General features: G+C 29.3%; 2 protein-coding genes across 2 annotated transcripts; one reads left to right on the top strand and one right to left on the bottom strand.

Annotated features, from left to right (window-relative positions):
* The first annotated feature begins 1,672 nt into the window (after positions 1 to 1,672).
* Positions 1,673 to 4,440, top strand: LOC127245537 (protein LAZY 1-like). The gene is made up of 5 exons (XM_051266497.1): positions 1,673 to 1,762; positions 1,856 to 1,922; positions 2,023 to 2,807; positions 2,889 to 3,162; positions 4,176 to 4,440. The coding sequence occupies exons 1-5, from the start codon at positions 1,757 to 1,759 to the stop codon at positions 4,193 to 4,195; spliced, it is 1,152 nt and encodes a 383-aa protein (XP_051122454.1). The 5' UTR covers positions 1,673 to 1,756; the 3' UTR covers positions 4,196 to 4,440.
* A 3,015-nt stretch (positions 4,441 to 7,455) lies between these two features.
* LOC127245641 (sphingosine-1-phosphate lyase) lies at positions 7,456 to 11,727 on the bottom strand. The gene is made up of 15 exons (XM_051266638.1): positions 11,371 to 11,727; positions 11,203 to 11,248; positions 10,448 to 10,599; positions 10,270 to 10,329; positions 9,842 to 10,066; positions 9,618 to 9,759; positions 9,417 to 9,467; positions 9,246 to 9,337; positions 8,980 to 9,106; positions 8,809 to 8,824; positions 8,513 to 8,620; positions 8,368 to 8,422; positions 8,135 to 8,281; positions 7,977 to 8,055; positions 7,456 to 7,874 (listed from the first exon to the last, which is right to left on the bottom strand). Exons 1-15 carry the CDS (start codon positions 11,571 to 11,573, stop codon positions 7,752 to 7,754), a joined length of 1,626 nt encoding a protein of 541 aa, XP_051122595.1. The 5' UTR covers positions 11,574 to 11,727; the 3' UTR covers positions 7,456 to 7,751.
* Between the last annotated feature and the right edge of the window lie 15,030 nt (positions 11,728 to 26,757).

Below are 26,757 nucleotides of genomic sequence, written 5' to 3'. Positions count from 1 at the left end.
TAAAATTTTTTATGCCTCTTTTCAGATTTAATAATATAATATCAAAATTATTCTTTTTGTCGTTTTTTTTTTCCAAATTTAATAATATAGTACCATTTTTTTTTTTTCTATTTGTAGTTGTGTAGATTGTTTTTATTTTTCTTCCTTAAAAATATTCAATAATTTGACTGTGTAAAAGAATACAAATAATATATATATATATATGAAGAATTAGGCTTTGTTAACTCTCTATGTTTTTTATTATACAATTATTATAATTTATCTGTCACAATTCAAACTATTTTTTTTTATTATTTTTTTTGTCGCACTTGAAAGTATAATTTTTCTATTTTAAAAAAAGTAAGCATACACTAATACCAAAATATCTTTTTAACTTTTATTTAAATTACAAATATATCATTACATATATAATTACATATAAAATTAAATGACAAAAATGTCAAAACTCTTATACACTTTCGTTACCTAATAAAAAACTATTATCTCTTAATTTACTACAAAACCTCAAATAATCCATTTAGGACGGATGAAATATTATTTTATATACAAAAAAATCACATGAATCTAAACTCAAACCTAGTGTTCTCTTTTAAGATATTTTTTTTCCTAGTTTCTTTATCTTTAGTATGCAATATATATCATATGTGAGACACTGTTAAAACATAGTAAAATACTTACTAATAAATATTCTTTTGAAGAAAATGATGAGGAGAAAATAGATGGAAGCAATGTTGTTCATTGAGGTGACATTTCTTTGATCTCCTAATACTATCAATATATTATATTATATTATATTATTTTATTTATTTATTTAATTTCTGATCTGATCAGATCCATGTAAGTATGTAACATGGACTGTTTGTGGTGAATAAAAGCAATTCACTGTTTCTTCATTTGTCTCCAACTTAAAACCATTATCTGCTCACCACCTGAATCTAAATGCAATGCAACTGCTTTCTGTTTCCATTTTCATTCACCAAAAACATCACAATATTATTCATACCTCCAAATTCAATGAATATATAAATAAACCCTTTTGTTATTACCTTCATTGAATCAAATCGACATGATATGATATGCTAATTTGACCTGATCAATACAAAATTTATAAAAAAAGTAATAGTATTTTTTAATGCAATATATATTTTGATAGAATATTATATAATTATATATATATATATGATACAATATATTTTATACAACATAGTGTAATATATAACTCATACATCACATACAACATATTCTATTTGTCTTGCAATGCAATGTTAATTGCTTTGTATTATTAACTTGTAGGAACACTTTTAATTTGATCAAATTAACACCATAACTGCCGTAAAAAATAAATATTGATGGTTATAAGGCTGAATCTTTTATAATTTAACACCGTGAAGCATTCCGGTGAATGAGACGCTAACACATTATTTATATTTACATAATAGTAATATAAATACAATATATGAATTTACATTATATACCATCATTGATAGTAAAAAAAATATATATTTATGCAACATATCCTATAAATATGAACACTCAGTATCAAATTGTCTGGCATATAATTTCAACTAGCATAAATTATAAGAGTCAGCCTCACAAAACTTGTAATACAAATAAATTAAAAAGAATAGAAGAAAAAAAAAATTAAAATAAATGGCTTTTTCCTACACAATTAAAATGTGACCTATATAACTTACACTCTATCTTAACTTCATTTCTTCATTCCTTTTTCTCATCAAACTCTACACTACAACCAAACATGAAGGTAATAACATATTGATTCAATTCAATTCTCATCTTCAATTCCATTTTTTATTTTTTATTTTTTTAATATTCATTTTTCTCTATTTCTCTGCAGTTACTAGGGTGGATGCATCGAAAATTCCGGCAAAACAACGGTGAAACCGCGAAGGACATATCCATGGGTGAGTTAAGTCGACGCATACGTCCCACGCGCTATTTTATACCCCGAAAGAACCATGAACGACACTCATTCGATTAACATTCGACGATTTTTTTGCGAAGGTTACACCGGCCATTCGTCGATGGACGATCTTCAGTACTACCCGAAAGGACCTTACAGCGGCGGCGGCGGCGGCAACAAACCTTTCGGAAAATCGCAACGAGATCATCACTACCTCCGAAACTCATTCACAAGTCTCGACTCGGCTCGAGTCGAAGAAGAGGATCTCGAAGAAGATCCGTCCCCGGAACTCAACGAGCTTTTCCACGGATTCCTCGCCATCGGAACTCTCGGCACGGACCCAATCTCGACTACTGAGCCGGCGACGCCAACATTTTCGATCTCCGTTGATCACATCGCGGAAAAGGAAACGGAAGTCACCGAAAACGAGCTCAAATTAATCAACGACGAGCTCGAAAAGGTCCTCGGCACCGAAAGCAGAGACAGCTGCAATCTTTCGTCCGGCCGGAACAGCCAAGTCAGCGCCGGCAGGATCAGCCACTGCAGCGCGATCACACTCGCCGGAAAAACTATCGAAAGCGCCGAAACTTATGGGAATATTGGAACAATCACTTGCCCTCTGCAAAACTACCTTTTCGGATCGGCGATTGGGCTGCCGGAAACTGACCTGAATTCTGCTCCGGCGAAGAAAGATCAGAGGACTTCGCTCGGAGAGCTTTTTCAGAAGGCGCGACAAACAGAGGACAGCTCTGTTACAAAATCCGAGAAGAGAATCGACAAGGAAACCGACAGATCTGCCGTGCATCTTGTGAAGAAGATGCTCAAGAAAAAAATTGCTCATGCTTCGGGGAAGAACTCCGCTGTGGATTCGACGAAGCTGCATAAGGTGAGTGTCGAATTGTCGAAGGATTAGTTCGAAAAGTTTTCGGATTTTTTTGAACATTGAAAGTGTTTGGATGGATTGCAGATTCTGCAGATTTTCAACAGGAAAGTTCATCCTGAGAATTCAGCAACGCCTCCTCAGAAGGGTAGGAATGAGATCAAAGATCGTACGAACAGCGGCGGTCCGAGGCCGTCGGCTGAGGACATTATAATATATCCTCATGATCATGATCACCTTCATGATCGAGGATGGGGTTGCAGGGAGGTGGAGGGTGATCATCATGTTCATGTTTCTCAGCTTACGAAGAGCACCAATGATGCTACTGGGAATGAACTCTGGGTCAAATCTGATGCAAACTGTAAGTCTATATATATATATATATATATGATGCCATCCTTTGAAACTTTATGTTACTACAACATAATATTGATATTACTAGAAAGTTGTCCTATTGAAATTCTGAAAATACAGGTTCGTCTTACCTGAAAATTTTGAATGAGTTTGTGTTTAGGATTTTTAAAAAAATTAAATCATGGAATGTCAAAATTAAGGTTGAATCTTTTTTAAATTTTTGGCATTAATTTATTGATCCGGATTAAATACTTTTTTTTTTCACAAAAATATAATATAAAATACTATTTTTTTTTTTAGAGAGAATTGAGATATGATTTATTATTTAATTTTTTTAAATTAAATTATATTAATAGATATAAATATTAAAACTTATATAGAATTTTATTGCTATTTAAAAATTTATAATAGAAAATAATATAAGTTAAAATATTAGCTACTTGTTCCTATTCTCATCAAGCCATTTGTCTAGTAGTTGTATTCTTCTTTTTTTCTTCAAAGTAGTTAATTTTGGTAACTTTAGTTTGTTTTGTTGTTAATTTATTTTTAAGCGTATATTCTTTAAATTTTTATTCTTTTTTAAAATTATTTTTTGTTTTTTATTTGAAATTGAAATTTGACATTTGAAATATAATTTACATAATATTTTGATGTGATATATTTTAAGAAGAAATAATACAATTTTTTTTCTTGAAAACGGTGTAGAATAAATATTGTAGATTTTCATTTGAAATAGAAAAACAAACAAACACACTCAAAAAGTTTTCATATTTTCATGCCATATTTATTCTAAGTTATAAGATGATCTAAAACAAAATCATATTGACCTGAATTCGACTCCAAAGAATTCATATCGTATTGAGTTGAGATTTTGGAATAAAAATCAGAATCGAGTGATTTTCGAATTTACATATTCTCTGTTGAAACGCAAATTTGACAACCCTTTATGGATCAAATTAAAAGAAACATGGATTTGTTGTGATTCCTGGCCTGATATTGGTGTTTCCTTTGATATTGTAGACTTAGTTTTGGAGCTCTAAAGAAATGCAACAATGGAAGTTGAGTTGGCTTGGGGTACTTATATGTGTTATTGCCACAAAAAGGGTACTTGGCTTTCTTATATAAATATTAAATTATTGTGTGGATTTTTATGTATGTCTGAGTGGTTGGTTATACTTACAGTTTCTATCTTATGTTGGGTTTGCAAGAACAATAATAAAAGTGAGAACTCTATATCCTAATGTAATATTATGCCTTCTAATCATGTATTGTAAAACCTAAGCTACATCTCTTGTTCTTCTTTTATGTTTGTGAAATATATATATATATATATATGGATTGCCAATTACTAAGGATTGGTTACTTCCCAAACTCCTTGTGCATTCTTGAAGTTCATTTTAGTTCTACTCTTGTAAGAAATCGAGATCGATGAACATTTTTTTTTTATGACATGGGAATCCGCAGTCGCTATCCGAAAGTGCGTGCTGGGTAAACCCCCGGCCGAATCTAATACCCTGCAAACACGGGTTTATAACTATATAATATACATATCAACATTCCTTCAAACTTAAAGTGACGACTAAAATGTGAAGCGTTAAAATACGAATTGTGAACACTATGTATGTTGATTTTTTAGGCTCAGCTTGTGTTTTCCATATGCTTCCTTTTATAATAAATTGGCATGTACATGAAATTATATTTATTTGTATTTGAAATCGACTTTGAATAAGATAGAACATAATTTTTTATTTATGTATTTTTTAGATTCTATAATGTGAACATTTAACTAGTATTATCTGTGAATACTTGCATATATTTCTTATTTAATTGTGAATTTGTTTGGAACTTCTTTGGGAGATGTAGATTTGTGCCTTGAATATATACCTAGCTTTCTTGTATGCATATCTGATATGCCGAAAACTCTATGGTATGATTGCATACTTCGAATTTTATCGCGTGCTGACAATATTATGATAGTAACACTATACCAATTTAACACAAACTATCCAATCATTTATGTGATAAATTTAATAGTCGAGATTTCAGATAGTAATTATATATATTCAATTTTTAAAGTCGATATTATAAATGTGTTGTCTATATTACAAAAATCATGTACATGCATGCATTCCGTGTGATTTTGATTATAAAAAGTTCTTAGAAGAGTGTGTTTCTGCAAGTTCGGTTTGGGCAAAACGTGTTTGCACAGTAATTTCATCCAAACCGGCCAGCTCCCTAAGACGCAATATATGTTGCAGCTTGCAGCAAAAGTTATAGTCTTGTTTTTTTTTTTTTTGTTAATATAATTTCTTTTTTAAATATTATATTTATTTAATATTTATAATAGTTATAGTTTAAAAAAATATATACAATATATATATGAGTTTGTAGAGAATAAAATTTTTTATAATACAAATTTAATACATATTTATATTATTATATTTATTACTCATCAAATCAATTCTATTAAAACTCTGCAAACTCAAACCACACCTAAACACAAAAAGAAGACATAAATTCAAATCTATCTTCAAATCCAAATAAAAATCAAACTCAAACCCAATTTTTTTCAAACCACCCTAAAGAAACCCACCCTAAGATTATCAAGAGGAAGAATTTTGTTTTGCAGTACAATAAATCTGACAAAAAAAATTTTGGGGAGGGGGGAGTTAATTTAAATAATTAAAAAATATAGGTAAAGATAAAAACTTTTATTTTCTATAAAAAAAAATTGAAAAAATAGTTATTTTAGATGACCAAAAAAAATGAATAAATTTGGATGGTAGAGGAGTATTTTTATTTTTTTTATGAGAACAGGAGAAATTTTAATAATAAGAAATGGAAAATAAACTCAAAGCGGTACTAACAAAATTTTCAATAATATTTGTTGGGAAAATGATTCATCGAACAAAACACATTCGAACAATTTAAAGGTCATAACAACGTTTTAACAACGAATGATAATGCAGAATATATAAGACAACGTGTTTGTTGATCCAGTTCGATTATCAACAAATCTACATCCAGGGATACCAATCCATGAATAATTCCACTAATCAGTGTTGATTAAGGACAACCGCAACTCATTTAACTCTAACGTTTATCATGATTAACCCAAGAAAATACCTCATCAGGTTCACGTTGCTAAACCTCGTACTAACAACGACCACACAGCAAAAAAGTCCAGAGTTTGATTATTTCCTCCGGTTGGAACTCCATTAATTCCGAACACTTTCGATCTCTCCAGATGATTTCAGTGTAGAACACACGTTCAGAATGTTGATAGAACTGAATGGGTTGGTGAGAACTTTTTTTCTCAATAATCTTTTCTCTAATATATGCACATCAACTCACACACCCACTCGATTGACTTCCCAAGTTGTATAATCCATGCATCCTTGAAAAGAATACATCTCTCACTAATTTCCCTTTGCATACAAAAGGAATTGAGTGTCCTTCAATGAATCTGCACGTGTCTAACCATTCCCAAGATACCATATTTGATTGGCATTTAAAATTTAGACACAGTGAATAAAATCAAGCCCATAGGTTCAGACTGCAACATGGTTGGCCTATCTACAACCTACCAATACTATAAAAAGAACTTTTGCTGCAACATCGAAAAAATATATTTGTTCATACGTCAAAAATAACAAAAGATTTTTTTATTCACAATATTCTTGAGCCATCACTAGGCAAATAGAAGGTATGTTATTTTGAAATTTATTTAATAATAAAAATAATTGTTAGAGCACTCCACATAATATTTAGTAGTAATATATTCCTTTAGTTCCCGGCTATATTGTGTTCCGGATACAAAAACTTTAAAAATATATAATTAATTAATAATTAAAAACATATCAGCGAAAATAATGACTATAATAAAAATAATTATAAATTAAAATTAATAATTAATTAATTTAATTAAAATTTAAAAAATTATAAATTCAAAAAATTTTAAATGAAATTATCTGTATATAATCTCTTTAGAAAAAGAAAATATAGAACAGACAAAAATCACACCATAGGTGCAACAAAGGGAGTATATAGCTGAATTTATTTCCAATCATCTTGATAATCCACTGTATCAGCTATACTTGAAGAAAATAAGAGATTCTAAACAATCACACCACTTAAAAACAAATCCAAATAACCAATCCCATAAATGGTTAGTCTTTATATTAACATAATAAAAACAAACATAAATAGCAAAATATATAGGATAGCATACATTTTCGACTAAGTGCTACAGGATTCTCACCTGATTAGAACCTGAAAATGACCAAGAACAAAATATAAATAAATAATTAAAGGCTGGATTTAACACATTGCACAAGCACACAGAACAAAACATAATAATCCTCTGTGTACAACAGACAGAATACAACAAGATTTTACATTTATATTTTCAAATACTGTAACAAATTGAATTATTCAGAACCATTCACTCCAACCATGCTTTCTGCCATTAACCATCCATAAATAAATTAAATTCTATAAGAATTGGTGAGCATGATGCATATATTCTTTTGCTACTCGCAAGAATTAATAAAACATGATCTTTGACAGCTAAAAGATAGGTAAAAAGATTCTTCCCTAGCATGTGGTGTCCATGTAATCAACCAGCAAATCTTGAACCATAGCTCTATCCGGCATTCTTCCAGCTGCGCCGTATATAGGTGCAAGCCCTCCTTTGACGGGCCCTGGATTCGCTTTCACCTGAAGGCAAAATAAAATTTTTAATTCCATAAGAATATAACTGAGGTAAATGTTTGCAAATGAAGCACTAAATGTGTTTTTGTTCATGATAAAGCATTTTACCGTTTGCACTGAAGATCTCAGGTCATGGAGGAATTCTTCCGTTACATTAACATGCTGAAGTGTCACACATATATGAATGCTGAAAACATAGTCGACCGTGAAATAAGCAGGGGCTGAATTACGAATTATGATGGAAATTCAAACATTTCAGAAGTTACCTGTTAGGCCTCTGCAGTGCATTCAAATGCCAGCCTTTTGACGACATTGCGTCATTTACTTCAAATATGTCCAAAATATCAGATCCAAATGCCACAATTGTCATATCAGGCCTTCCAATGACAAACAATTCCGGAATTTGACGAACACTAAATTGAAAATGATAATGTGGTGTTTAGCACAAAGTGGAATGTGGCCAAATAACAGTATTTTTTTAAGTTATTATGCTATATACCCGTTCTCTATTTTCTTTGAAGCTTCCATAATCTCCCTCGTATTCTTCAGGTAACCTGTATACCGTATATTGTCCATAAGCCACAAAGACTCTAGAATTTGATCAGAAATCATAAGAAAATATTTATAAAATGAAAATCTGTCACCTTCAAGCCCCAAAGACATCATTGCCGCCCAAGCCCCAGCAATAAGACCTCCAGGCCTGCTTCCAGCAATCGTAGGGGATATATAGAGCCCGCCAGTCCATTCAGTGACTGAATTATCAACAGAAGAAAAATAATGGACATTAGAAATTGAACATAAAATACGAACTCAAGAACCATAACAAAGCAAAAAAAAAAGAAAATAACGACTAGCAGCAGCGAGTTAACCAGCAATCAAACACACTAATAGCCATATTCATTACAAAGCATCAAAATTATGGGATCTATAGTTAACTTACCAGCAACAAATTGATGCTTTAAAATGATCCAAAGTTCCAAGTGATTCAGCAATGGAAAAGAGCCAAAAATAAATAAGATGAAAATCATTAGTTAATTATAAGAAACGCTCTACCATATCCTCAGTTTCCAGAATGATAATGCAATCAATAACCAAGAAACTTATATATTACCTTCCGTATGTCATGATCTCTATACAGGACTACACTTGTTCCCTTAGGAGCTAACCCATATTTGTGTACATCCACAGATATAGATGTTACTCCCTGAACGGAAAAATCAAATGGCGGAACAGGATACCTAGCACACACATCAGAAAATTTGTGCTGGCAAATATGAGAGGAAAAGAGAATAATGTTCAACTTTGGCCTACTGTGTTTAAAAGAGAGAGATTGCGTGTAGTGCAATAGAAAATGAATAACATTTCAGAGGGACATACCCAAGCTTTCGAGCGAAAGGCAATACAAAGCCACCCAGGCAAAGGTCCACGTGCAAGCAAATGCCATGAGCAGAAGCTAACTCACCAAGCTCCTGTGAAAACACAAGTGATTTAGCCTCGACCCAAATAAAAGGTGTGGAACAAAAACAACTATTGGTTAAGCGGCCATGCCTCAATTGGGTCAATAATTCCATGGGGATAGCCAGGGGCTGATCCAATAATCTGAAAAGGATGATATTTACAACCAGCCACATACACATCAATTAGAAAAGAAACGAAAGTTTAAATAGACTAAACTGAAAGTGATAAACATAGAACTGACACGAGCAAAAATGTTAAAATAGGGACAAAAATTAATAGCAAAAGCCTAACCAATATGGTGTTCTTGTTAATACGCTTTTTGATTGCTTTAACATCTGCTCGAAAATCTTGGTCCACAGGAACACGCCACAGTTTGATTTTAAAATACTGTGCAGCTTTGTCGTAAGCTGAATGAGCTGAAACCGGTATGATCCTACACTCAAGAAGGTGAATAAATGACAACACCTTTCAAATAACAGATTCGAAATGACAAATAAATGCGAATATTTACTTACATTTCTGGATTTGTTATCCCCTTCTTAGCTTTCATATAGTCTCGTGAGGTTTTCACGGCCAACAATATACTTTCTGTCCCTCCTGATGTCATGTTACCACATACTTGTCCTCCACTAACCTTTTCTTTACTTCCGAGCAGCTTGGCTGTCATTGCCACAACTTCTGCTTCAAATTTTACTACACTCGGAAATACATCTAGATGCAGAGGATTGGTATGTGCAAACCTGAAAAGGCATAGACATCAAAAAATATAACAAGATAGGAATTGGTTTAAGTGAATAGAATTACTATAACCATATTTGAAATTCAGAACATTGGGGAGAAAAAAGGTGGTGGGCATTTCCATTAAGTTAATTGGCATCAATAACAAGCATTCTTCTTTCTCCACTAAGCAGAACTAAGTTCAATTAAGATTTATCACACTAACATTGAGCAAGCCTCGTTGATAATAGAGAAGTGCCCTTCTTGTTCGTTTCCTGCAATGTAACTGAACGAAAAGGTTAAAAATCAGTATCATGTAGTGTTGTGATGCAATATAAAGAACAGCTTTCAATTAGTAATGATAGTAATATTATTAACCCAAAAACACCGAAAAGAAAACATACACTGTGCCGGAACATTTGCCCTCCCAAGCCACATCTTTTTGCTTCTGCTCTTTCAATTTACTGATGACCTCAACTTTGAGGCCTGTACTCGGCAGCTCCGTCAGCCAACCATCTCTTTTGGATTTAGTAGAACCTTGTAACTTATCAACAACCTACAGAGCACAAAAACTTTGTTTCACATAAAGATCTCAGTAAATCAATCTAATTTTATACAAAATAACTTAACATTTTCACTTCAAAAAATTCGATCAGAGCAATTCTTTCGGTTCAGTAAACATTGCGATCAACTAAAATAACTATTCCAAACACAATTGCTTAAAAACCTTGAGATTCATCCACAAGCCTTATAATTCTTATGGTTGGATATATTTTATATGTCCATTTTGTAAGAAAACAACAAACTTATCATAAACAAGAATGATCATTTGAGTTAATCCAGCCCCAAAACATCAGACAGATGTTCCATCCTGAAATCCAAAATACAAAATAGAACATGATAAAAACATCCCATTCACTAGACATCGACACATTTTTTTCTTCTTTCTACAAAGAATCATGCATTTATTCAATCACGTCAACAGTAGAATTCGAACCATATATGAAAAAAGATCCCAGCAGCATTAATTGCACACACTGCCCCTTTGCAGCTGAATATTGAAAGCCACGACACAAACACCATCAAATTACAGAAGAATTTCAAAGAAAAGGACGTCTGCACCTTCCAAAATCAGTTCAATAAATCAGAATTTACCGACCTTTTGCTTCTCAGAATCGATGTACTTCTTCACGCCAGGCACCGACCTTACCCAAAAAAAAAAAATTAATTAACTAATTAAACACAAAATCAATCCGATCATTTTCTCATATCATTCGCAACTGCAGCCAAATAAACAACAGCGTATAATCAATCAAATTACTATTACTTGACAAAGGCCATGATCAACTCCACGGCAGCGGATTTTACTCCTTTCTCCGAAACTACATAAAAAATTGATCGAACTATTCGCGCGACGAAAAGCGTCAAAATCGGAAGCAAAACAAGCGCTAGCGGCTCGTATTGAGATAAGCGCGAATTCACATCCGCTCTGAATCCATTCAGTGACGAAATCATCTTATCCAAATCCATCCCTGAATCAAGCCAAGCCCGCTCGCTCCTTCTGCAAATTCCACCTCTTCCTAAAATAACTTCACAGAAGCTTCAGTACTAGCCAAAGCTACCCGCCGACGCAGCGCGCAATGCTTCGAACATCAATTAGATATCGATCTCCGCCACTCTGGACCGTCGATCTCACCGAGGTCCGTAATCCGTAATTATAGGATAATTAATGTAATTAATTACTAACCTAATTAATAAATCACATACTTAATAGTAATAATAATATTATTATTATTTTATATTTTATATTTTATGAAAACCTATATAATAACAATAATACTAGTAATAATAATTTATGGAAACGTATATAATGTTCAGTCATAAATAATTATCCGTACCATTAAATATGACTTCAAAGTTATTTATTTTAAATATATTTAATAAATATAAATTAATTTAATTAAATTTTTAATTTCACCTTCAAAATTCTTTTATTTTTCTAAAATTAATTTTAAATTAACCATAAATAAAATAAATATCTTTTTTTATATTTGTATTACATAAAATTTAATTATCTACAAAATTATATTTATGTTACATATATATTTTATTTTATTGAAATATATTTTTAAAAATATTTAAAATATCAAACATATTATTTAAATAAAAAATAATTAATAATTTACTGATCTCACTGCTTAAAATACAATATTCCTAACAAAGAGTAATTCTGGGGGATATGTTTGTATGTAAGTACCAAAACAGAATTCATTACGATTACGTAACTGTAGTGAATACGCTAAGCTTGTGTTGTGTGCACGCAACGGCATTGATTTTTTTATGGGATTTGTACCTCGTGCACCTAGAATTGTACCCATACATGTAGGGGTATAATTGTCTTGAAGGTACCTATGTGCAACTGATTTATTGGCTGCAGGATGTAACGCTGTACTTGTCTGCCGGCTTTTAGCTACGCTTACTCACGTTTTTTTATAATGATAAAGATAAATACTTATCGGTTTTGCTTCCTCCTTTTCGGAATTATTTATTTATTTATTTTTCACGTAATTATAAAAATATTAATATTATATTAAAATATAAGTACGAATAAAATAAAAATGACTAAAATACTCTTATTAGTATGTGTGATATAAAGGTAATGACATTTGTGTAATATATTGTAAGTTGTAAGGATATTTTTAATGTTAGTAGATAGTACAGTTACTAAAATGAAAAAATTGATACTTTGTTATGGGACGGATAGAGTCAATATTTCTTTGGTGTCTATTTTTTCTGTTTTGTAGGTTTTACTAATTTTATTATTTTTATTTTTTTAAAAAAATTACACACTTTAATTACACTTTTTAATTTTTAATTTTTAATTTTTAATTAAAATAATTAATTTTAATTTTAATTTATAATTATTTATATTATACAATAATTATTTTTATTAATGTATTTTTAATTATTTATTAATTATATTCCTCTTAAATTCTCGTACCGACACGGAGAAAATATATAGTATTTTTTATTTTTGTATGTCGTATAAGAATTGATACTTTTTATTTTGAATAAAATGTATTAAATCACAAAATATATTTAAATAATATAAATTAACTCAATTAACTACGTAATACATAATATCATACATTTAAAACTCTTATAATTCTATTTTTATTTCTCTCCTCAAAATATAAATATTTTATTTACATTTATAACTCTACATCTTTTGTAAAATAATTTTATATTAACTATAAATAATATTAATCTATTCATTTTTTCATTTTAATCCGTCTCGTATTCATTTTTTTTATATATATATAATTGTACTATCTATCTAATATTATAAATACTCTTCTAATTTACAATATATTACACAAATATAACTACTTTTATATCATACACTACTAATAAGATTAGTTTAGTCTTTTTACTTTTATTTCTACAACATCACAATATAATATTAATATTTCTAAAACTCTATGCAAAATACAAATGGATGGATAAATATGAGACGGAGTATATTTTTATTTTGCAATATAATTTTTAAAACTAACAATATAATTAATTACATAAAAATAATAAAATAATAGTATAATCCATTATTACTAACTAACTAAATATCATTACTTTAAATATAGTAATGAAATTGAACTATCTTGGGACCGAAGGAATAATTTTTGGATAAACTATTTTTTAATCTCATAATTCGACTCATTTATCATTTTAGTCTCGTAATTGTTTTAAAATAGTCTCATAAGTGAAAAAATTTCGCACATTTAGTCTTCTCAGCGCCTCCTGGCATATAAATATAAAAATTAAATTAAATTAAATTAAAATATTAAAATATTTATTTATATTTTTAAAAATAAATTTTTATTTATTTTAAAAGATAAAGATATAAAATAAATAATTTCATTTCATTTTTTAATTTAATTTAATTTTAAATTCAATTTAATTTTACTTTTTATATTATAATTTTATAAATTTTATTTTTAAAGATAAAATAAAAAATAAAAATTATTCACGTGTACCTCAGGTGGCGTTGACCTGGACACGTGTCATCTGGTATGTCACACAGGTATCTCCGGTATCAAATGACTAAATGTATGAAAAAATTTTACTTACGGGATTATTTTAAAAACAACTTTCAGTTACGAAATTAAAATGATAAAGATGACGTCTAGCTACGAGATTAAATAAACACTTATAAATTTGCAATTATAAATTTTGACATATACGACACAGACACAACACTGTGTGACAATTGATCACTAGTAGGGTTATGAATGTTGACTATAAGTCAATATAAAACCTTGCGGATCTGCTAATCAAAAAGTTACATGATCAAATGTATAAACTGCTAAAGACAATGGATTTGAAATCTACAAAATTAATAGACAATTACAGTGATAACCCAACCAAATCACTTGGAGATCTCAAGCCTTGATTTAATGGGAAAACTAAGCTGTAATAGTTCGGTACGAACATTCGACTACTATTCCCTAAATAGCTATGAGTGTTACAATGGGCAACGTGGTGAGGTTAGTCACCGACTCTTAATAATCCTAAAAGTAAAGCTGAATATTTTTAAAATGATTATCTATATAAGTGTGAAGTGAGAGCCACTTTAAATGAAATACTTATAAATCAAAATTTGTGATCCATGGCCGAAACAGATCAAATTGTGAGAATAAAATGAGGTTGAGATAGTGATATGTCAATATTATAGACTAAAATGTACACAATGGTGGAATAGTTTAATGCATCGTGTCAACTAGGCCACTGGTACATACAATATTATTGACTAAAGAAGGCTCAAAGCCACAAACTACCTATCATGACGTGTCAATGTCTCTAAAATAGAGCTATGTGTTATCCAAATTAATAGGCATTTCCACTCATATGAGGGATTGTTGGAAAACCGGTTAATTATTTCATCGATGGAATTTAATTTTAAATTAAATTTATAATTTTCGGAACCGATTATTCAATGAGTTGAAATGCATGTGGGCTATATGGTGGTTATTGATAATGTGGTTAGGGATATAAATGATGGTAAGCCACAAGCGCACGTACCACCTGCCCGGATCCAAAAATTACAATTACATGCATGTATGATAAATGATTATTTGAAATTCAAATTTTTCATATAATACATTTATGACCGGAATAAATTTGGTGTTTATTGTCGAACGTTACTAAAATTATGGCTGATGGTTACAGACCATTAAAAACCGACGGTTTTGGCTCGACATTAGAACTCCAATGGTGGAGGTGCTTATAAAAAGCCCTCTCCACCCATTCTTCCACAACACCAAAGAGAGAATTCCCCTCTCTTCCTCTCTAAGTTTTCGGCAATATTTTCGGCGAATTTTCGGTCAATTTCTGGTCACTTATGCTTATGTTCAAGCCTCCCAACATAGTTCAAATTCACCTCATTTTAGTTTGCCAAAATTTCGAAATATTGAGGTGTCACATAATTCGAAGACGAACGTCGTTTTATCTTTGGAAATATTGCATCACGAACCAGAGGCACTATCAGAGCATATTCGTTTTTACGGATAGAGGTTCTACCTCGAATCGACATAATTATCGAATTTATTGTTCGATAAAATTATTGAAATTATCGAAGTTATTTTGATAAATTATTTTTTATATCAAAATTTATTTTTTTGATAATTATTTGATATTTTTGTGATATAAAAAATTTTCGACAATATATATTTATATAATATATATTATATATAATTTTGATGTAATATTTTCCTGGTTGAAAAGTATAATCGTGTTGTTGATCATTTATACATGTGCAAAGATGCCCTTGGATTTGAATATTCTAAATTTTGTGTATACATTAATTGGTGACTTCCTTTAGAGTTTTTCTTAAATAAAATACTTTTTATTAAAATTTTATATATTTCTTTATAGGATAATATAGTAGTTCCTTCGTCTCAATTTAATTGGGTTTTTTAAATTTTGTAGTAAATTAAAAAATAATAATAGTTTATTAGTCATTAAAAGTATGTAAGAGTTTTTTACATTTTTGTCATTTAATTTTATGTATAAAGTAATTATATGTATAATCGTATATTTGTAATTTAAATAAAAGTTAATGATATTTGATATTAATAAATGATTATTTTTTTCTAAAATAAGAAATGAATACCTTAAAGTGGAACATACAAAAATAATAAAATTGATACTCTAAATTGTGACGAAGAAAATATTAGAAAAGCGCACACCCATAACAAAACAAAATTGTAAAGATAATATAGCCTCCGTTTTCTATTGGGGTTTTAATTTGTTTAATTTATGATGTATTTATTTTGTGAAATGATTTGAAGTAAAATTTTTGTTTTTTTATGTTAAATATAAAAAATTATTAATGCAATTAATACATATATGTAATATATTAATCTTCTTTGGAGAAATGTGTAGTTTTTTTTTTAAAAAAAAAACATGCTACACTAGTTTTATTAGAAATAATTTATGGTGTATTTATTTTGTGAAATGGTTGATGTGATTTTTTTTTTTTTTTTACGTGAAATATAAAAATTTGTTAATGTAATTAATACATATATATGTAATATATTAATTTTTTTGGATAAATGTGTAACTTTGTTTTGCAAAAAAAACATGGTATACAGGTCTTATTAGAAAAAATAACGGTCTTTTTAAAAAAAAAAAAAATTACAACCAGATACAATTGTATTTCCTCCGTCTCAGTATAATTGACACATTGTTTTGGTGAATACAAGTATTTAAGGTAATGATGTTTAATTAATTAACAATAGTATGTTATTATATTATTTTAATACTCTCTCTGTCTCTTATCTATCTACATGTTTGTTTTCTCTACGAAATTTTAAGAATATTAATATTATATTAGGTGTGAAATGAATAAAATAGAAAAAACTAAAATAATCTTATTAGTATTGTGCAATATAAATGTAATAGCATTTGTGTGATATATTGTAAGTTGTAAAAGTATTTTTAATGTTAGTAGAAAGTACAGTTATTGAAAAAAAAATAAATACCTTTTATGGGACGGACCAAAATAAAAAAATAGATAAATTGTTAAGGGACAGAAAGAGTATTATTTTTTATGATTAATAAATTGATAGTTGAAAATAAATTTAATATATATGATTAAAAAATTAAATATGTATTTAAATATTTTAAATATTATACCATAATAAAAAATATATCCAATATAAATATTATTTTATAGAGAATAAAATTTCATATAATACACGTAAACAAAAAAATATATTTATTTATTTATAATTAACATAAACTAATTTAATAAAAATGGTCAATTTAAATATAGATAAAAATATTTATTTTTTTTAGGAGGTGTAGAAATAAAAGGTTTTTTACTGAGCCTATATAATGTATGATGTTATATGTTATATAGTTAATTAAGTTGATTTATATTTGTTTAGTATTTTGATTTTAGTATTTTTTTTCCCAAAATAAAAATATGTCAATTAAAATGTGATAGACAAAATTAAATTAGGATGGAGAGTACTTATTTTTAGGAGAAGATAGGATGCTGAAATTATATTTTCAGTACAGGAATAAAAAGTAATTATCAGAATTTATTTCATGAAATAATAAAATTATATCATGAATTTATATCATCTATATAAATTATTAAATATCATTACTTTTATATTATACAATACTAATAATGATATTTTTGTTTTTTAATTACAATTCAATATAATACTAATACTAAAAAATTTACGTGCAAAAAGTAAATAATAACGTTTGTACGGGCGGAGGGAGTAATATAATATATTAAACAATTTTAAAAAAGAACAATAGAAAATATATATACATATAAGATAATATTTTATATTTTATATTATTTTTTCATAAAAGAATAAAATATATACTATTATATATTAAGAAAAAAATAATATTTTTTTCATCTGGTTCTAAGAGTCACATTTATCTTTTGTGTAATTGTATTTAATATTAAAAATATCATTATATTTGTATAATGTTTTATATAAATATCATCTATTAGTATTATAAAGCAATAATATAAATATTTATCTAAGTAGCTCCACTTTGTTCATCCAAACAGTTCTTTTACTAACGGAATTTTCAATATATATATATATATGCAACATATATTTTATTCTTTCATGAAATATTAGAATCTAATATGTACTCCCTCTGTTCCACATAATTTGTCCCTATTTTTTATTTTCGTTCGTCCCACATAATTTGTCATTTCTATTTTTGAAAATATAATTATGCACTTTAATCGCATTTTAAATTTTATAATTTTTTTAATTTTAATTAAATTATTTACTTATCTTAATCTTAATTTATAATTATTTTTACTAAATAATAATTATTTTTACTAATATATTTTTTAATTACTTACTAATTATATTTTACATAAATTCTCGTGTCTACGGTAATACACTCATATTACATGAGACGGAGGGAGTAACATATTTTTTCATATTGTCAATATAATTTTTCATATTATCACGTTAAAAAGAAAAAACTCCAAACTCTAACCTAAACAAACGCAATAGTCCTGATTTAAGAAAATATGTGACATTAAATTATTAATTAATTGATTTCAAATGTCAATGATGAGTTATTTAGTATAAACTAAAAGTGTATTGCTGCATAAGTTTTGAATGCTAAAATGTCGTCTCTGTTATATAATAAATAAAATATTGGTAAATATAGATATATATATATGCATGAATACATTAGTGTAGTATCTATATTAATGCATTATACTTCCTCCGTCATTCAAATTTATGTTCACTTTTTTTTTTGGATTGTCATCAAAAAATATTCTCATTTTTTTTAAGTAAAAGAATTATTACACTTTTGTATTTTTTTTTATTATAAAAGGAAAAAGTAACAATTATTACTCACTTTTATTAAAATTCGTGCTCGGGTCAAGTGAGCACACATTTGCATGACGGAGGGAGTAATATAATAAAGAGAAAATGTATAGTAGAGAGGGAGAGCCGGATAAGAGGTAAGAGAATGAGTGAATTGATTGTCTCTTGCATTGATTGAATGAATGCATGAATATTTATAGGCAAATGAAAGATACAATAAAGACCACGTAGCATCCACATATTAATTATACTATATACATGCGTATACTACGTAGTGTACAACACTCCTCCTTGGATGATTTACACAAAGAATGTACCTCGTTAAAATCTTACTATAAAGAAACCCAGTGAGAAAATCATAGTGAAGGAAAAAGAGTGCATAATTCTCGTATTAATGGTGTTCCCCCTGTTTTGGACTTTATTCGATGTTTTTCATCCGACGCATTCCAATTCCTTGCACCAGTTTGTTGAATGTTGCAGTCGGTAGCGCCTTCGTAAGTAAAGCTGCAGAATTTACAAACGATCAAATTTGTTGCATATTAATTTCACCAATTTTCTAAAGATCGTGAGTGAAAAAGAACTTTGAAGATATGTGCTTTGTTCGATCATCTTTAATATATCCTCCTTTTAATTGAACTATACAAGTTGCATTATCTTCAAATAATATTGTAGGAGGTAATACATCATCATAAATCAAGCCACAATTTTTCTGAATATAGTATGTCATAGACCTCAACCAAACCCATTCACGACTAGCTTCGTAAATTGCTAAAACCTCAGCATGGTTTGAAGAAGTAGTTGTTATCGTCTGTTTAGCAGATTTCCAAGAGATTGCAGTTCCACCACAAGTAAATAAATAACCAGTTTGAGATTTTACTTTGTGTGGATCAGATAGATAACCAGCATCAGCATAACCAATTAATTCAGTTCGAAAATAAAATAAACCGAGGTCATGAATCCCCTTAAGATAACGAAAAATGTGTTTGATACCAATCCAATGGCGCTTTGTAGGGATGCGCTAAACCTGACTAGTATATTTACTGAAAAGGATATATCTGGCCTTGTACAATTTGCAAGTTACATTAATGCGCCAATAGCGCTGAGATATGGTACCTCGGGGCCAAGTATTTCTTCATTTTCTTCTCTTGGCCTAAATGGATCTTTACTGTAATCAAGGGATCTGACCACCATTGGTGTACTCAGAGAGTAAAATTTATCCATATAAAATTGTTTTAATACCTTTTGGGTATATGTGGATTGATGAATAAATATTTCATTATTAACATGATCCACTTGTAATCCCAGACAATATTTTGTCTTTTCAAAGTCTTTGATCTCAATTTTTTTTTTAAATATTCAACTGCAATTTGGATCTCTTTAGGAGTTCCAATTAAATTGAGATTATCAACATATATTGTAATAATGACAAAATTTAATCCATTTTTCTTGATAAAGACGCATAGGCATATTGGATGATTAGTATAACCTTCTTTTTATTAAACATTTATTGAGACGGTTATACCATACTCGCTCTGATTGTTTAATACCATACAATAACTTTTTCAATTTGAAGGAATATGATTCCCTTGGGTTTAATTTGTATGATTCAGACATATTGAATCATTCAAGAACTTTCATATAAATATCAGTATCCAATGAGCCATAAAGATATGCAGTTACTACATCTAAAAAACGCATATCGAGCTTTTCTCACACTGCTAGGCTCACAAGGTATCTAAATGTTATTCCATCAACAACCGAAGAGCATGTTTCATCAAAACCTACTCCAGGTCTTTGTGAGAATGTCTGAGCTACAAGACGGGCTTTATATCTCACAATTTCATTATGTTCATTTCTTTTTCATACAAACAACCATTTATATCTAACTGGTTTTATACCATCTGGTGTTTGAACAATTGGTCTGAAAACCTCTATTTTGTTTAATGAGTCAAGCTCTGATTGAATCGTATTTTCCAATTTTGGCCAGTCATTTCTCTGCCAACATCCATGAACCGATTTTGGCTCTGGATCCTCATTTTCTTCCATTATATCAAGTGCTAAATTGTATGCGAAGACATTATCAATAATTATCTTTTCACGGTTCCAACATTTTCTTAAAATAACATAGTTAATTGAGTTTTCAATAATCTCATCAAGTTCTTCAAGACCGTGCTTTTCTGGAGCAATTATTTCAATATTGACTTCCTCATTAGATTGAGGTTTATCAATGTCATTCATGATATTTTTATGATTATCATTATTAATTCCTCTTTTCTTTTGAGGATGTTTGTCTTTGGAACTAAGTGGTCTACCACGGTTCAAGCGTATCGCTGATTCATCAGCACATCTAATTTGTCTATCAGGGACAATTATTTTAGCCGGAGCATTAGCAGCTTGAATATATAATCGAGTGACTTTACTCGAGGCATTGAATGCATCTGGTAACTGATTTGCAATATTTTGCTAATGTATAATGCGTTGAACTTCTAGTTCATACTGCTTTGTACGAGGATCACAAAAATTCAATGGGATTTTTCAATTAATATCCCTTTTTGGTTCATTTCTATCTCCCCCTAATGTCGAAAAATATGATTCGTCAAAACTACATTATGCAAATCTTGCAGTGAATAAATTACCAATCATAGGTTCAAGATATTTTATAATTGACAGTGATTAATATCCGACATAAATGGCCAGTCTACGTTGAGAACCCATTCTTGTACATTTGGGGGGTGGAATATGAACATAAACAACACACCCAAAAATACGTAGATGAGATATATTTGGTTCGTGACCAAATACTAACTGCATCGGGGGGGCTAGCTATGATAGCTTGTCGGCCTTATTCTTATAAGTGTTCCTGCATGTAAGATTGCATGCCCCCAAGCTGAAACGGCCAACATAGATCTCATCAGCAATAGTCTAGATCAATTGCAATCTTTTAATAAGTGATTCTGCCAGACCATTTTGTGTATGAATATGAGCAACTGGGTACTCTACATTAAATCCAATCGACATGCAATAATCATCAAATGCATTCGATGTATATTCATTAGCATTATCCAGACGTATAGTCTTAATTAGATTATCGGGGAATTGTGCCCGTAATTTAACAATTTGGGCAAGAAATCTCGCAAATGTCATATTGCGAGTATATAATAAACAAACATGGGACCATCTTGCTAATGCATCAATAAGCACCATAAAATATTTAAATGACCCACACGGTGGGTCTATTGATCCACATATATCCCCGTGTATTCTTTCCAAAAATGTAGGTGATTCAATACCTACTTTAGTTGGCGATGGCCTGATTATCAATTTTCTCTGAGTGCAGGCAACACAGGTTAACTCATTTGAGTTTAAAATTTTTTAATTTTTTAATGAATGGCCATGCGAATTCTCAATTATTCATCTCATCATTATACTGCCAGGATGCCCAAGGCCATCATGTCATATTTGAAAATCAGTAGTCTTTTGATCTACCGTGCGGTGTGTTTCAACAACACCTAATCTGACATAATATAAGCCAGTAGAGAGTGATGGTAATCTCTCAATGATGCATTTCTTTTTATCAATGATATTGGTGATCAATAAAAATTTACCATCGGTATCTCTCATAGTTTTAATGTGATAACCATTTTTCAGAATGTCATGAAAGCTCAATAAATTTTTTCGAGCTTTAATGGCCAACAGTGCATACTGTATCAAAATTTTCGTCCCAGCGGGGAGAAATACAATGGTTTCTCAAGAGCCTTCAATTAATTTTGCACTGCCACTTATTGTATTGACATTCATTCTTTCCCTTTTCAAATTGGATAAATATTTTTCGTGTTTCAATATAGTATGTGTCATTGCACTGTCAATGAAATACATATTTGCATCATTTTGATTGGCATCAATTTAACCTTCAAATATAAATAAACGCAGTATTAATAAATATTACAAAATACATTAGAAAAAGGTAATATACGATAATTTAAATATTAAAAAATATAAAATAGCAAAATATAAAATGACATAGTATTTCTGTCATTGGGGCTTTATTGGATCTACGACAAAATCGGCTATATCAAGATGCGTTGTGTCGTAATCCAAAAGATCATCATCGGGGTCGTTATCATTATCGACGTGATTAATCTCGATCTCCTTCCCCTTTTTCTGCAGTGAGGCTTGATAAAGATCGGCTAGGTGTTTAGTTGTTCTGCAGGTATTGGCCCAATGGCCTTCAATGCCACACAGATTACAAATGCCGATTTTGTCTCTTTCCCTGTTTAGGGATTTACTCTACTTCCTGTTAATGTCAAAACTGCGGTGATTGTAAGGGGTACATCGACCGCGTTGACTCTCACGACCGCGACCACGTCCACGGCCTCTACCACGTCTTCGGCCTCGTTCAGAAAATGTCACGTTCATTTCATGGAATGAACTGGAACCAGTGGGCCGGGACTGATGATTTTTCATCAGTAACTCATTATTTTGCTCAACTAATAAAAGACATGCAATGAGCTATGAGTACTTTTGAAAATTTTTATCACGATACTGTTGATGCAACACATAGAAGAATAAAAGGTAGAGAGAGCATTTTTCAATTTATCATTCTCAGTAACATTTTCTCCGCAAAGTTTCAAGTGTGATGTAATATGATGGATAACGTAGTTGTACTCTGTAACATTTTTAAAATCCTGCAACCGCAGGTTAAGCCAATCATATTGGGCTTTCGGGAGAGTGATATATTTCAAATGTTCAAATCTCTCCCTTAATTCAGTCCACAAATCAAGTGGATCTTTCACTGTCAAATATTCGGACTATAAAGGAATATCCAGATGGTGACGAATGAAAATAATAGTTTTAGCCCGATTTTGGCTTGTAGCCGCATTTTCATTGGAAATTGTATGAACAAGGTCCATAGAAACCAGATGCATTTCTACATCCATGGACCAAGTTAGAAAATTATTGTCGGTGAGAGACAAAAGTTTAAAAGAAAATTTTTCAATGTTTTCCATAGTTTAAAAAATAGATAATATAGATAGTATAAAAATAAAACTTACTAAAAATAAAATAGGCAAAAGCCTTTTTGTTGATAACGTATTATATAATAAATAAAAAATTGGTAAGAATATAGATATATGTATGTATATATTAGTGTAATATCTATATCAATGTATTATAATATAATAGAGAGAAAATGTATAGTAGAGAGGGAGAGCCGGATGGGAGGTGAGAGAATGAGTGAGTTGATTGTCTCTTGCATTAATTGAATGAACGCATGCGTATTTATAGGCAAATGAAAGATACAATAAAGTCCATGTAGTATCCACATATTAATTACACCATATACATGTGTATACTAGGTAGTGTACAATAGTCTCCTATTCTTCTTCTTATTTATAAGAGATTTGAAATTCATGAGATAAAATGTGTAAAAAACGTTGATTATTGTGTATATGCAAAATAGCACTCACTACGTCTCTGATATCGTATCAACGTTAATGTAAATACAGAAATTTAATAAAAGTATGATTATTAAATAATAAAAAATGTATTTATAAAATAATTATAATACAATATAAATAATTATAAATTAAAATAAAAATATTAATTAATTTAATAAAAATTTAAAATAATTATAAATTATAAAATTTGATATGTGAATAAAATATACATCATAATCTTTTTCCAAAAAATAAAAGTAACGTAATATATGGAATAAAAAGAGTAAGCTTACATATAAAATAAATTTTATATAGAGTTATTTCATGAAAATAATAATTATATGAGTATGTGTGTAAAATAGAAAAAAAAAAAAAATCTACTTTCTTTATTCAATCTATTTATTTTTTTCTATAAATTTTAAAATATTAATATTTTATACGTATATAATATAATAGAATGGTGAATATACAATTTTGCCTTTACAAATATTTTGAATACAATTAAATTATATTAATGACATTGTTGTTGTCAATAGTTGATTGTATTTTTTTAGTTTCGATGATTGACGTTGTTGACAAGTGATCTGATTAATAGGAATTCGTTGGCCGGCCAATTTGTTATTAGCCCAATCAAATAGAAAGACATGTATGAGAAGCAAATCAAATTGTTCTATTTGATGACGACCCAAGAGTAAAATTTGAAATGAATCTTTTAATTCTCATCCCTCGACAAATCTACTCTCATGTTGATCATAAATTAATTGAACAATCTTATCACAAGAATCTTGTATGTATTTTTGGATAGATCCCTCGTAATAGCGATTGAACCTCAACTCTCTAGGATGTGAGGGGAGTAGTTTAACCACTTGAACTAAAAAAAAAATCATATATGTATTGTCTATGTAATATTTGGGATAGATGTATGGTTGGGGAGATGTATCAATGACACACACAAAAAGTTGAATGATTGAATCCTTTTGGTTAGCTTTTGAGCCAATGATTTCATAATCATAAAAGTTCATCTGATCAGAGACAATGGATGAATAGTAATCTAATCACGTTGTTTGAGTGTAGTCCGGATCATTGAGCAAACGACAATGCTTATTGAAGAGATCACCTTGAGGCCTAAAAGTGATATCAAAATTCATTCCATTCAATCTTATGGAATGATAATCGAGATACATAAATTGAAGCTTAGTAGACATCTCTTAAAAATGAAGTTTACCATAATGGAAGTTTACCATGGTTATGAATTTATTTGTGTATTTCTTTTTTTGGAATTAGTCAATATAGAGATTGTTTTGAGTTATTTGTTAGTGTAATTGTCGACGAAAATACAGTAATCAAACCTGAATTGAAACCCTCAAATGTAAGTCAAATTGGATAACAAACTTGGTTAACAATTTCTATAAGTCTTGTTTATTCTGTTATTAATGTTCGTAAGTTTTTTAAAAAATTTCTGAACAATATATTCAGATCTTAATAACTAAATCTATTTAGGTTAAGATATATTGTTGTTAATTATTTGCTAGACAATTGCTTGGAACTAACCGTCATAATAATAAGTATAATATATTTAGTTTTTTAAAATATTTGTGAGGACCATAATAACTAAAGAATGAAACGCGAATTGATTCCGAACGGGATCAAAATAGCAAAACAAATAAATTGATTTCAAATAAAGAAAATATTTATGTTGTTTACCCAATTCGATAATCAATTTATGAATTTAGGATTTTAATTCAAATCTATTTACTAGATATGTTTCTCACAAATGCTATAAAAACAAATGCATCCAAAGTAGTCAATAAGACAATAAAATATCTCTTTTTAATTTTTATATTTTTTATATTACATATTAATGCGGAAATAATTCTAGCACTTATTTAAAACATTGAGTAATAGTAGACAAAAAAAGATTAAAAAAAAAAAAAGGAATTTACACGGAACACTCTCAAAGAATAGCATATGCAGATTTCTACTCGTTAGAAAAATAAATAAATAAAGTGAGACACTAGACAAATTAGTCTAATGAAAAGTTGCGTCATCTTACTTGAACATCATAAATGAATTCCCAAAATTTTCAATATAAAATATATATATATATATATTAAATCTTATTCATATACTTATATACCAAAAAGTAAAAGGCAGAAATATTATTATAATACTTTTACTTACCCACTATAATTAAAATATTATTATTTTTTAAATTTCGTGTTAAAAGCAAATGTATACTTCTTACTTGTACGAAGAGAGTAATTTTTATTAATAAAACAAAAAAATAATGAACAGAGAAACGTTATTCATGTTATATGTAGTATGTGCTGGTTATTTTATTGCTATTGAATTTATTTGAAGATAAGGAATATCATATTGAGCTATCTTCAGGAA

Source organism: Andrographis paniculata, unplaced genomic scaffold, assembly GCF_009805555.1.
Source record: "Andrographis paniculata isolate CXL003 unplaced genomic scaffold, ASM980555v1 Contig22END, whole genome shotgun sequence".
NCBI lineage: Eukaryota > Viridiplantae > Streptophyta > Magnoliopsida > Lamiales > Acanthaceae > Andrographis > Andrographis paniculata.
Note: the sequence above shows the minus strand (reverse complement) of the source record. Positions and strands in the feature narration are given on the sequence as shown.

Bases quoted from the DNA above. Each gene is read 5' to 3' on its own strand.
- LOC127245641 (XM_051266638.1), bottom strand. From the start codon at position 11,573: ATGGATTTGGATAAGATGATTTCGTCACTGAATGGATTCAGAGCGGAT. The intron at 9,468-9,617 runs GTTAGGCTTTTG...CATCCTTTTCAG, and splicing joins TTAACAAGAACACCATATTG to ATTATTGGATCAGCCCCTGG. The intron at 9,107-9,245 runs GTATGTCCCTCT...TGTGTGTGCTAG, and splicing joins CCTTTCGCTCGAAAGCTTGG to GTATCCTGTTCCGCCATTTG.
- LOC127245537 (XM_051266497.1), top strand. The intron at 1,923-2,022 runs GTGAGTTAAGTC...TTTTTTGCGAAG, and splicing joins CGCGAAGGACATATCCATGG to GTTACACCGGCCATTCGTCG. The intron at 3,163-4,175 runs GTAAGTCTATAT...TTGATATTGTAG, and splicing joins GGTCAAATCTGATGCAAACT to ACTTAGTTTTGGAGCTCTAA.